Raw genomic sequence first — 13,567 nt, 5'->3', positions numbered from 1 at the left:
GCAAGGACAGCACTCCCCCCCGCCACCTTGTCCCCCCACACCCTGGAAGAGAGCTGCCACAGTGTAAGAGCCCCACTGTGCCCAGGGACAACGGGAAGTGTGGTGGGCACCAAACCCCAAAGCCGAGCCGAGGTGGCAGCACCAAGCCAGGTGAGGGGACACCGTGGCAGAAGCCACCCCCAGCAAATCTGAAATGAAGGTGCCCATCATCCCCTCCCTGGCAGCTCCCTGGGATCACAGTGCCTTAATCCTCCTCCTGGGGGATATTTTATTTACTCAAGCCAACCTATTTAGCTGCCATCCTCAGAGGAAGGATTAAGCTGCCGCAGTCTTGAGACACGTGGAATCTGGGGGTTCCTCCAGCCAACTACCCTGGGGCAGAGGGGTACAGGCAAGACCCCTGCCCTGCTGCCAGCCAGCACCATGAGTAGCTCACCCCAGCTCAGACCCTCTGGGGAGTGTTCCTGAGGGTCATTTGCGTCCCAACCTCATACAGATGCTCCTCCGAAACAGCCCAGGTCCCCCCCCAGCTGCACTCCAAACCACGGAGCTGGCAGCGTGGGGCTCACCCTGCCCTTGCTGCAGCTGCGGGAGGGCTGACACCTCCCAGCCGTGCCTTGCCGGCTTTTTGCACGCCACTGATTACGGTGTGAGCCAAACCGGTCCCCTCCATCCCCAGGGAACCCTGGCAGCGCCTGCCCAGCCCAATGAAAAGCAGCAGCAGCAGCAGCGTGGTAGCGGGCAACCTGCAGCCCTGACCACTGTGCCAGCCAGGCTTGACCTCCCTGGTGCCATCAGCATCACCCTCCTCCTGGGCTGTTGATCCCCGGCATGGTGCCACCAGTCATGCCAGGAGCAGGGTGAGACCTGCAGCAGCCACCGCAGTGTGCCAGGGGGGTCAAAGCCAGCACCCTTCTCATGGCACCATGGGAGGGGACCATCCCACCACCGCCACCGCACCCTGGGGCAGGGGGCTGCCTGCCTGGGGAGACGCAGGGGCTGGCTGGAGCATGGCCCCCTCCCGAGTGTGTGCCAGTGCCGAGACCCCACTCAGCTCAGCCCGGGTAGCAGCTAGCCAGCAGCTGCAGCTTTGTTAGAAGCCCGATCAAAATTCCATGTGCATCGAGGCCAGATGGGGTGAAATACTGAAGGGGTCGACACAGGAAGGAGAAACACAGCCGTGGAAGCGGGGATGCTGAGGGTGAGGGGCAGGTGCCCACGCTGTGCCACCTCAGCTGCCCATGACCACTGCCAGTTTGCTGGCACCGTGGGGCTCAGGAGCCCAGGGCAGCTGCCTTCCCCATGGGGCTGTGAGGTCCTAGGGGTCTGCAAAAGCCACAATGGCAGTTTCCCCCTGCCAATGGGCTGAAGCGGGCAGGACTCCCTGAGAGCAGGCAGGCGGGCGAGCAAGTGTAATGGGATGTGACAGGCTCTGGCTGGTGCGGGGTGGCGAGCACCGGCTAATCCAGAGCCTCCAAGATGTGCTAAGGAAGCAGAGCGATGCCCCTGGGACGCGGGTCAGCAGTTTAGAGCAGCCGGCTGCACGCCGCAAGACACCGAGGAGGGACGGAAATGCCTGCCGTGTCCCCGTGTTGCCGTGTCCTCACCTCCCCGTGCCCACCAACCTGCGGCGTTCCAGATGAGCGCAGGCTCTCGATCCCCACAGCCAGCTGCACTGCCCTGCAGCTGCAGGCACATCTGCATCCCTGCCCACACCTGCCTCTCTGCCCACATCTGCATCTGCATCTGCATCCAATGCCCACAGCTGCATCTGTGCCCACATCTGCACCCATGCCCACAACCACATCTGTGCCCACTACTTCTGTGTCCACATCTGCATCTGTGCCCACAATTGTATCTACAGCCACATCTGCCTCCAATGTCCATAGCTGCATCTGCAGCCACATCTGTATCAGTGCCCACAACTACATTTGTGCCCATATCTGCATCCATGCCCCCATTAGCATCTGTGCCCACAACCGTATCTGCATCCACGTCTGCATCCATGTCCACAGCTGCATCCACGCCTACATCTGCATCTGTGCCCACAGCTGCATCCACAGGCACATCTGCATCCCGCCCACATCTGCATCTGCAGGCAGGCCCCTCCAGGGCAGCCCTGGTTCCCATCCTGCCGGCGCCCTGTCCCCTGCCCAGCACCACAGGGCAGGTGCAGCCCGTACCAGGACACATCCGTGTGCTGCTGGGGCCAGGCACAATCCTGCACTCGAGAGGGATGATGTGGGTGGTGCAGTGTGGGGCAGAGCAGTGTGGCCTGGCCAGCCGGGTCCTCACGCTTGTGGGCTTGTCAAGTGGAGGTGAGGCGATGCTCTGTAGGAGGAGAAGGCGGCCAGGGGAAAGCAGGCCACGGTGCAGGGGCTGAGTGTGCACGAGTGGAGAAACCCCTGGCCGCGTTGCCACTGCCCACACTCCGCTGGGGAGATGGCAGCTCATCTGCCCCAGCTCCCTCCATTCCTGCCTCAGCCCCTCATTCCTGACCCAGCCCCCGCCAGTTCCTGCCCTAGCTATCCGAGACGGGGCAAGAGGAAGGTGCTGTCTCTCCACATGCACTCCCACACCGGCACCACAGCAGGTCTGTACCTCACACCAGGAGCCCCCCCGCTTGCCTGGGGACGCTTGTTTCATCACACTGGGATTTAAGTGGCAGTAGTTAAACCTCCCGAAAGTGAAGGGCACCCCCCCCACACGGATGGCAGCTGCGTGTGCTGGTGGAGGACCCCCTGTGCGGAGCAGCAGCTGGCACTGGAGCAGCGGCATCCGCTCAACGCTCCGTGCCGGATCCTGCCACCTACCGCGAGTGGCCATGCCTCAACTAGGCGGGGGTCTGCGAGGCCATGGGGGCCAAGCTTCCGCATCCCCCTCCCCGAGCTCCCGCATCCCCCAGCCACAGCGGGACGGAGGCGAGGCCTCACCTGGTAATGATGGCTGAGTTAAACAGAGCAAGGAATTACCGACGGCACTGATGTGAAGGTGCAAATATAGCTGGCAAAGGAAAGGGGTAGAGTGGGGAAGAGCAAAGCGATCTGTGCATAAATTGCAGAGTTTTATCTTGACAGTCACTTGGGGAGATGGCTAAAGGCTGCAGAGGGCATTTTTTATCCTATATTGAAATTATGAATCACGGCGTAATTACACAAAATGGATCTTGCGCTTTGGTTGACACAGAAGTTTCAATCAGAGAAGTTGCACGAGTTAGTGAATTTTAATATCAAGAGACCTTAATGAGAAAGCATTCAAACCAGGGGGAGGCAGAGACAGGAGGCAGGTTCATGGCAAATCCCTGCGCACACCCTGGGTGCTCGGCAGCCTGGATCTGGCCTTGCCTGCAGGATGCGGCCATGGCATTTGCATTCCCCAGGAGAATTGGCAGGAAAAGCACAAAGCAGCACCCAAACCTGCTGCCCTCCAGAGCACCTGGGAGCTGCCCATCCCTCCTGCTGGGAATACTGCCCGGAGTGTCCGGCCACAGCTTGCCGGGCACCTGGATACTTTCTCCTTCAGAAGATCAAAAGAAAGTAATTTACAGTTTTTCAGCTAGGAAGATAAAGCTGCTCCCCTGCAGGGCAATTTATGTAATTAGTATTAGCTGAGGCCATGCAAGGTCGTCAGCCGCTCCTGCTGGCACTGCCAGAAGCCTGCCTGTGGACGGACCTCGCGCCGGTGCCATGAAGGTGCTGCATCGTCCCTGCTGCCCACAGCAGCTCCGGCATTTGCCACACATCGGCTGTGCAGCCACTGCACATCCATCATGTATCTGCCTTGTATCCACCACACATCTGCCATGCACCCGCTGTGTGTTTGCTGCGCATCCTCTCTGCATCTGCCACATACACCGGGCATCTGCCGGGCAGCTGCTGTGTATCTACCTCACATCTACCATACATCCACTGTGCTGCTGCTGTGCAACCCCACACAGACACTGTGCATCTGCCTTGCATCCACTGTGCATCCATCCTGCATCTCCATGTACCTGCCCCACTTCAGCTGCGCAACCGCCACATGTCCACTGTGCATCCACCCTGCATCTGCTGTGCACCCACCATGCAGCTCTGTGCATCTGCCGTACTTCTGCTGTGCAAACTCAAACAACCACCCTGCATCCGCTGTGCACCACCATGCAGCTGCTGTGCAACCCCACACAGCCACTGTGCCACCATGCATCCACTGCGCATCTGCCATGCATCTGCCACACATCCACCCTGCACTCACTTTGCATCCACCTTGCAGCCGCCATGCATCCATCATGCAGCACAGCTCTGCAGAGAGCAATGCAAACCACTGCAGAGGACTCGGATCTGCTCTAACTTTCTGCCTTGGCACATCCCATCTGCCTGGAGGGGTGCCGGTACAGCTCTACCCCAGTTCACCCCATTCGCACGGCGGGTGCAGGGAAAGACATGCCAAAGCAGAGAGGCAGCATGCAGGGGGGACGACAGTGCAGCACTCACTGGTGCTGCTGGCATGGCTGTGAAGGCGGAGAAGGTGCTGCTGGCTGAGGTGATGCTTCGGCAGAACCCCGTTCTCAGCTTCCTCCTGCTCCAGTGGCAGGGACCAGGGCCAAACTGTGCCCCACTGTGGGGCTGCACCAGCACAGGCAGGTGCTGTGCAGAACTCTCTGGCTGAGCCAGGCGCTGCGCGATGGGGGGCCACTGTTCGCCTGCTCCCCTGAGGAACCCGTGGAGGGGGGACCGGGCTGGCAGCCCTTGCCACAACAAGTTCCTCAGCCAATTTAAACTGAACGGCTGGGAAGAGGCACAAAAGGCAGTGATGCACGATGGATCCATCAGTATTCCTCAGCCAAATAGCTGGGATCCCTGTGCAGGGCGCAGCTGTGGAACCTGACATCCTGAGCTGCCCCTTCCCACTGGAGCAATTCCCACTCTGGGCAGTGCCGGAAATGGCCAAGCCCTGGCCAAGGTGGCTGCTGTAGGGGTGGCCCACCCTGTTTGCACCCCAACCCACCGGACAGACCCCACAGCAGCAGCAAACCTTCCTCCCCAGGTGATGAGCTCCCCCTGTGCGGCCACATGCTGCTTCGTGCTTCCTCTGCACTTTCCTTTTCTGCAAACATCATCTCTCTGCCTGCCTGGTTTTTGCAGGCGTCATTCGCCAGGTGCTTTTTGGGGTCACCGCTTTTGCAGCCTTGCTGGGACTCGTGCAGCACCCTTCCTGAGCACCCAGCAGGATGCTGATGCTGCCCACTCTGCCAAGCTGGAGCCCCTCTGTGCCGTGTCGCTCTGTGCCCAAGCCAGCAGAACCACTCCAGACAGATGTGGCTGCGGGAGCAGGGAGAGCAGATGTCCAGTTGTGCAGTGCAGCCTGGCCTGACTCCTACCATGGAGGTGTGGGTTTTGAGTCCAGAACCAGGTCCCCAGTCCTCCCCAGTTCTCCCCAGTCCTCCTTGGTGTGAGACTGGTGGTGTGGAGGAGTGCAAAGGCAGGGCCATGGCAGCAAATGCAGTGCACCCGGAGCCACAGCCACCATCGTGTTCAGAGCAGAGACCATGACTCAGTATTGATTTCCACCAAAAAAAATAAAATAATAATAAAAAATTAAAACAAACCAAAGCAAAACAAAATAAAACAAAACAAAAGGAGAGAGCTGTCCCCACCGGTTCAACGCCCAGTGCTGCTGCCAGAAGAAGCCACCGACAGCCTTCCCTGTTGCTGCCTTCAGCAAGGGGAGATTTAGGAGCAGAGCAAACACAAAGCCTTGGCAATTTATGGACCGACCACAAACACCCGGGGATGCGCTTGGTGTCACCCAGTGCGTGACGGTGGGCAGCACACAGCTCCCACCCACCGTGGGAAGGGTGAAGCCCCCGAGCGATGCCGGAGCTGCAGGGACGGGGGTCCCACGGGCACTACCCTGCCCTGGCAGCCCCTGGGCACAGCCAGTTGTGAGGCCCTGGCTCAGAGCCTCGAATGCCAGGGCATCACCAGAGCCTGGCCGTGGCACCATGGCGAAACCACAATGCACCAACACGAGCGCGTCGGAGAGCAAAGCGGGGCCAAATCTGGCCCCAGCACCGCGAGAAGCTTTGCTGGCGCCACGAGCCGGGTCCACGTGGCTTTTCACAGAGCACCAAACCACTTGCAGAGAACAGGGACGAGGTGGCTGCGGTTCAGCAGCACGGTGCAGGGCAGCTCCCCTCACCCCTTGCCTTTCCTTGCAGCCTTTTGGCAAGATCCGTGCCCCATGGGCATTGCCAGCCCCTCCCAGACCAGTACTGAGCTGGTGCGCTGCAGCCCCCGGCCCACACACAGCCGAGCATCCCCTACCTCTCGCTGCAGCACCAGCTCCTTGGTGAAATGCGTGGCCTCCTCGCTGAAGGGCTCACCCTCCTGAACCAGCCCAGGGAGGTTCCTGGCTCCCCGGGGACACTCGATGCCTGCAGGAGGAAGAGGAGGAAGAGGAGAGTGAGGTGCGTGGAGGAAGCCAGCAGTCACCCACATGCCATTGCTGGGGATGTCACCTGAAATAAAAGTTTTGGGGAGGAAAGGGGCCATTGGAGTCCAGGTGAGATGTGACCAACCCCTGGGACATGGGAGGGTCCCTGTGCCAGCATTTCCCTGGCACCAGGGCAGGGAGAGCCTGGGACAGCCCTGCGGCCTGCTGGGATGGGGACATGGGGATAAGCAGGGGAAGAGCCAGCAGGGATGGCGACACAGGGACAAGCTCCCTCCTCTGTCCCAGGCTGGGGGCAAGGAGGAGCCCCTGTCCCTGTCCCCAGACCACCCACTCTGCCAGAGGAGCTGCCTTGCCTGGCTCTCTCCCTGCTGCAGCTGGCCGCACCAGGGGGTTTTGGGGATCTCAGGGTGCAGCTGGGGTGCAACACTCCACCCATGCTGTGCCATGGGGAGCCCCAGGCTCCCCTGACCATGCAGAAACCATCAGCCTGCCCATGGTGCAGACCCTGCAGTACTGGAGGCACCAGCTGTGCAAGGTCCTCTCGTGCAAGGTCCCGTGCAAAGTCCTGCTGTGTGAGGTCCTGTGCAAGGTTCCCCCTTGTGCAAGGTCCCATGCAAAGCTGTCCTGTGCCAAGTCCTGTGCAAGGTCCCCATCACGCAAGGTCCTGTGCAAGGTCGGTCCCACGCAAGGTTCCCCCATGCAATGTCCCCTGTGGAGCAGCAACCCATCACACTGTGGGAAGCTGCTGTGGGGGCGAGCTGGCAGGACCCCCAGCTGCTGTAAGAGCTGTGCATGGCTCTGGCTGCTCTTATTAACCATACCAGATGTCTGTGCCAATAACTGGCTGAGAGCCCCTGATAAGCAGGTATTAATTCTGCTGTATTACTACAGCCACAGAGGCAGGTCAAGCCCCAGCCCTGCAAACCATTACTAAAGATTAAAATACTTAAAAAAACAGCAGGGAAGGAGGACAAGCATGGCGGTGGTCGCCCCAGACTACATGTGGACCCTCACATCCAGACCCCCTCTCTCTCTGACTCAGTATTCCCACCTGCAAACTGGGGTAATCACCCTGGGCTCCCCTTTGGCAAAGCGCTGCCAGCACCGACGGTGGCACAGATTATTAAACTGGGAAGTCCTGCATTATTAATTTTATTTTACATAATTCGTTATTAATGAAGTGCCGGGAATTACACTTAGCAGCTGTCTGAGCACTTGGTTTGTGATGGAGCAGCAATTCTCACGTTTTGGTGAGGGAGGTGGGGGGGAACAGGCACTGCGAGGCTCAGCCTGGCTCACAGCACAGCTGATGGCAAAGGCACTGGGGACATTCTGGCCCTGCCACTGACCGGGGACTCCACAGCCCTGCTCCCCACCGGCTGCATGCGGGTGAGGATGAGGAAAGGGATAGATGGCCATCGGATTAACTACACACACACCCCTGCCACGACCTGTCACATTCCCAGAGCACCGCAGTAAACCATGCTGGCCTGGCTGGCCCTGCAGTGACAAGGTGTTGTGTCCCCAGGGCACTGGGTTTGTTGTGAGCACCAGCTGCAGCGATTCCAGTCATCCTGGGGGGCACAGGGGATGTGACCCTCCCCTGGAGCAGCCCACCCTGCAGCTGTGAGGTTCCTGAGTTACCAGGTCCCTGTATCACCGGTGACAGCAGCCCTGACCTTGCCAGTGAGGCTCGGGGGACGGTGGCTGCCAAGCACTTTGGGGGTGACTCCAGTGCACCCCTCACCGGTGGCTGTGGGGTTTCTGAGGTCTGGCGCAGCGCGGACCTGCAGCTGCATCAGTGACCAGGTGGCTGCTTTGGACACCGGGGTGGTTGGAGCAGTGGCACACACTGGGTTGCCAGAACTGGGGCACAGCTTGGTGCCTGCTGGCTTGGAACCCAAAATGCTGCCCTGCTCTGGCTGGGAACACCCAGGGTCACTCCAGGAAAGCCCATGGTGACACCCGCACTGCTGGCATCACGTGAGGCTGCGGCACCCAACCCGGGAAGGGGTATCGGTTCTTGCTTAAGTAATTAATAAAGTGCTGGTTTTACACTTTCCTGAAGTGCTAGGCTGTTCTCCAGCAGTGCCTGATGCAGGTGGAGGGAACCCTGCGCCCCCCCAACCCCTTCAAGATGGGGAACTGGGGTAGACTCACCACATAGCATAGGCATGGGGGCTGGGAAGCTCCCAGTGAATTCAATGTTCCCTCTGCTTGACACTTTAGCTCACGATTAAAACAGGTGATTTGCATCACTCAAAATTAAACCCCTGGTGGTGGGGGGCTATAGGGGAGGCTGTGGGACTCCCGACTCCCCCCGAGGCTCTCCTCACTGCATTGCTCCTGGGAGAGGCACAGCCATCTCAGCTGGGACTGGGGGGGTCTGCTGGGGTCCCCAACTGTGCTTCAGGGACCAGTGGGGTCCCTGGTTGCTCACAAGCCCTGCAGCAGCAGAGCCGTGGGGGTACCCCCCACCTCAGCACTGCAGAGCACCCAGAGGAGGAGCCCGGAGCATTGGGAAGCTGCCCTGCTGCCACCTGCACCCCGGCTCTGCACCAGCCTCCTGCTGGACCCCATTGAGGTGGTTCCACTGCAGCCTGGCTGGGGGTGTGATCCAGGAGGATGTGTCCTCGTCCACATCCCTGTCCTTGTCTCCATCCCCATTGCATCCCCATTCCCGTTCTTGTCCACATCTCCGTCACAACCCCATCCCCATCCCTGTCCCTGCTGTATCCTCATCCTCATCCCTGTCCCCATCCATCTTCATCCCTGCCTTATCCCAATCCCCATACCGAAACCTGTCCCATCTCTGTCCCCATCACTGCCACTGCAGAGCCCAGTGCTGGTCAGGCAAAACCCCCTTTCCCACCCCACCTCCCCGGCACAGTCTCCGAGGAAAGCGAAACAGTTCAAGGGAATGTGGCAGGAGCCTCGCTGAGGTGACAGGGCAGGCAGCTGCCAGCCCCCACCCTGCCCACACCCCCTGCCCCGACCTCGGTGGCATTGATGTCCTCTGCCCTGAAAAAATGGAGCAGGAAAGGGAAATTTCTGGAAATGCGGCAAAATGTGGGGCAAGGAGAATGGGGATCCAGTGATCTTCGTTAACGAGCTGGAAACCAGCAGCTTGGTAACGAACCGGCCAGCGGCTGGAGGGCTGGGAGGCTCCTCCCATCTGGGACCATCACAGGAGCATCCAGCCCCTCCCGTGGTGCAGCTCGGGGGACCCCAAGCACATCCCTGGGGAGAGGGAACCCCCCCTCCAGCCCAGGGGGTATGGGCTTTCAGTGGCAGCCCCCCAGCTCTCAGACCCCAAACTGGCCCGTCACTGGCTACACCACGCACGGAGCCAACAGACGGACCCCGGTTGTGAGCAAGAGGAAGGAGCAGAGACACATCTCCTCCTCCTCCTCCTCCCTGCACGCTGGCACTGGGCAGCAGCAGGCGGGCACAGCTCCAGCGTGGCACCGCCAGTGCTGCGGCGAGGCCATGGCACGCATCCTGGCCATGGTGCAGATCCCGTGCAAACATGCTGCTAGCGTCTCCAGCAAGGAGCATCCTTCAGCACCACGCTGGGAGGGGGAAATGAGGAGCCAGAGCTGCCGAAGAGTGTGTCTTCCCTTCCTCCTCCTCCTCCTCCACCAAGCAAGCAGGGGCTGGGGGAAGGGAGCTGCCACACGGGCTCATGCACCACAATGGCATTTTTTTCCTAAAGAAAATAATGAAGAAATAGCTGAGGAAGTGTCGGAGTCCTTAAACAAAATTAAAAAGCAAAGCGCAGTGTTTCTACAGTGCAGTGAAGGGCTGACGGCTCCATGGCACTGGGGGATCCTGGCACACAAATTCTTCGACCCCAGACTGTGCAGCAGCTCAGAATGCCACTTTGGATCCTCTCTCTGCCTCTGATGCCTCCTAAACCCACGTGGGCAATGCCTGCTTTTGGAAAATGAAAACCTAAAAAGGATGGGATGAGCGTGCTCAGCCCCAGGAACACCCCGGCTGCGTGTGGCAAGGGGAGGTGGCCACCTGGCACCCACCGGGAGCTAAGCAAGCCCAGCAGTGAACTCACCCAGCACTTTAAAAAAAAATAAACCCAAAGCTGTGGCTCTGTTGCTCTTCCTGGGAAACTAATGTATTAATCCGCACAGATGAGGGATGCACTTTAAAATGCTGCAGCGTGTGGCTGCCACCGCTCTCCCCTGGGGTCTCAAAAGAACTCCGCTACAAATCACTTTTGCTAAATGCTTTTGCCGAGCAGTGAGACCCGGTGCAGCCAGCACGGCGGGGATGGAGGAAGCAGCTGCGGGGGCTGCAGACAGTGCTCCAACCCTGGCCTCACTCCTGCAGAGCTGGAAGTTGAGGGCTGGGGGCAAAGCATCCTGCAACATCCAGGGTATTCTACAGCATCTTGGGGCATCCCACAATGTCCTGGGGCACTCTGCATCATTCTGGAGCATCCCACAGTGTCCTGGGGTATCTCACAGTGTCCTGGTGCATCCCACAGCATCCCACAGTATTCCAGGGTATCCTGCAGCATCCTTGGGGCATCCTGCAGCATCCCAGGGTATTCTGCATCATCCTGGGGCATCTCACAGTTTCCTGGGGTATACTGCATCATCCTGGGGTGTGCCACAGCATCCTAGTGCATCCCAGTGCATCCCACAGTATTCCAGGGTATCCTGCAGCATCCTTGGGGCATCCTGCACCAACCTGGGACATCCCACAGTGTCCTGGGGCATTCTGCGTCATCCTGGGGCATCCCACAGCATCCCATGGCATCCTGTAGTATCCCAGAGTATCCCATGGTATCCTGCAGCATCCTTGGGGTATCCTGCAGCATCCTGAGGCATCCCACAGTGTCCTGGGGCATTATGCATCATCCTGAGGCATCCCGTCCTGGAGTATCTCACAGCATCCTGGTGCATCCCACAGCATCCCACAATATTCCAGGGTATCCTGCAGCATCCTTGGGGCATCCTGCAGCAACCTGGGCACCCCACAGTGTCCTGGGGTATCTCACAGCATCCCACGGCATCCTGTAGTATCCCAGGGTATCCTGCAGCATCCTGGGGTATCCCACAGCTGGGGGAGTCGTCGTTCCCCACCCCCACCCCCACCCCCGTCCCAAGTGGGTTGCTGGCAGCCTGGGGTTTGGTTCAACCTCCCGCCACCGCAGGCCAGCCCAGCACCATGACATGTACAGGGTGTATTTCTACCACTCTGCCCTGCGGTGCTGGTGCCCAGGCGCTGCAGGGGGAGTGGGGAGGGGGGTTGTAATGGGTAATAAAGGGGGGCTGGTGCTCCCACACCATGCCGGGGCTGGCGGAGGGGCCAATCCTGTGCTGCCGGGGAGCGGAGTGTGGGTGGGATGTGTATTATGATATGATTGTCCACGGATAAACTGTCAGGGAGGGTGGAGGGTGGCAGGCAGGACCCCCTGGCACAGCCACGAAGCCACTAATTGAATGCTGCCAGTCTCACGGCCTCACCAGGTACAATCCAGGGAGCCAGGGGCAATTGCCACGCGCAGCATGGCACAGCACCCATGTCCAGCATCACCTGCCTCTCCCCGCCCTCCCGGAGCTCATAAAAAACCTCTCTCCAGTTTCTCCAGGGAATCTCTCTCAGTTTTACCACTGATTTCCCATCTTTCCTGGAGTGGGACATTTCCAGCCCTAATTTCTGGGGTCTATAAACAGCTTTATTCCCTGCATTGCTGTGCCGTAACCGTGACTGCCACAGTGAGCTGGGGAGCAAGGATGGTGCTGCGCGAGGTTAGCCCGTCTGGGAGTGCCTATGCCTGTGTGGAATACCGCAGACTGATATCCGTAAGGATTTATGGACTTGGGGAGAAATAGAGGAGGTGAGCAGAAGGGAGGAGAGGAGCCCTGTGATAGCATCAGTCACCAGGACAAAGCGACCTGATACCTGCAGGCAGCACGCTGGTGTGCGCCCCAACTGCCCAGGACCTCTGCCAGATGCCGGTGGCTGCACCGCGGCTGGCAGCAGGTGGGATGCGAGTTGCTGCTGCAGCACCAGACCCTGGGCAGGCGGTCCAAAGGCTTTGGGCTGGATCCTGCTGCCACAACTGGCAGCATGGGGCAGGATGCTGCTGCCCATCCCCAGGGGAGCTGAGCTGGGGCTGGTGGTGATGCCGGGGGGCTGTGCCCCAGGGATGCTGCTGCCATCCCCTCCTTCCCCGGCAGCCAGCAGGCAGCTTCCCCGGCGCTGGCAGGCACACGGCTGGCCTCCGAGTCGTGATGGCAACTTGGCTGCTGCCGCAGAGCCCGTGTGGGAGCACGGCGTATTTTTAACACTAGTCCCTACCAAAATAGAGGCTGTCGGGAACAGCGAAACAGACGGTACCAGGGAGGCGGGAAGTGGCCGGGCACTGCCGAACCGTGCCAGCTCCTGCTAACGCAGCCCGGAGCAGGGTCTGCCTGGGGACCCCCTGCCCAGGCCCTCAGTGGAGGGGTGCAGCAGCCAGCGATGATGCTCAAGGCATCCAGGGCTTGCAATGCAGGGACTGATGGACATGCCAGCTTGGCTTCAGCCCGCAAGGAGCTGCTGCTCTGCTGCACCCCAGCACCGCAGGGTTACAGCTTTTGGGGTCACCATGTCCCCAGGTGGGAGGGAGGTCACCATATCCATATCTCAGCATTTGGGCCCATCACATCCCGACACCCCACCTGCAGTATTTAGGGACAACACACCCTGACACTGCATCAGCATAATTTGGGGTCCCCGCACTGCACACCTGCACCCTCCACTTGTGGGGGATGCTCTGCCCCACGGTCAAGCAGCAGTGCCTAGACACCTGAGCAGCCCCTGACACCCCTGGGATGTGCCATCATGGTGGGAAGGGGCTCCCTTATCGTGCCACCCTGGTGCTTCCTGCAGCGGAACAAGCCAAGCTGTTGTGATGCTGTCCCCACTGAACTCAGCTGCAACGGACAGCACTTAGGCTGGGGGCCAAGAGGCATCACTGCCTGTACAGCACCCTCTCTGACATGAGCAGCAGGCAGGGAGCGGCACCCCCCAGCACCCCCTGATGCTCTCAAGGGGACTGACCGCAGCTCCAGCAGCAGCCCAGGCAAGTTGGGGAGGCTGCAATCCCCCTGCCAGAAGCCAGAGT

General features: G+C 59.9%; 1 protein-coding gene across 1 annotated transcript in view; it reads right to left on the bottom strand.

Moving 5' to 3' along the window:
• Positions 1 to 13,567, bottom strand: part of SND1 (staphylococcal nuclease and tudor domain containing 1) — a 128,728-nt gene that overhangs the window by 23,220 nt on the left and 91,941 nt on the right. Inside the window, exon 16 of the mRNA XM_037388764.1 lies at positions 6,303 to 6,412. Within this exon, the coding sequence (XP_037244661.1) occupies positions 6,303 to 6,412 (110 nt within the window). The remainder of the gene's footprint in view (positions 1 to 6,302; positions 6,413 to 13,567) is intronic.

The sequence above is a fragment of the Falco rusticolus genome, chromosome 5, assembly GCF_015220075.1.
Source record: "Falco rusticolus isolate bFalRus1 chromosome 5, bFalRus1.pri, whole genome shotgun sequence".
Classification (NCBI taxonomy): Eukaryota; Metazoa; Chordata; class Aves; order Falconiformes; family Falconidae; genus Falco; species Falco rusticolus.
This window is presented reverse-complemented; position numbering and strand designations above follow the sequence as displayed.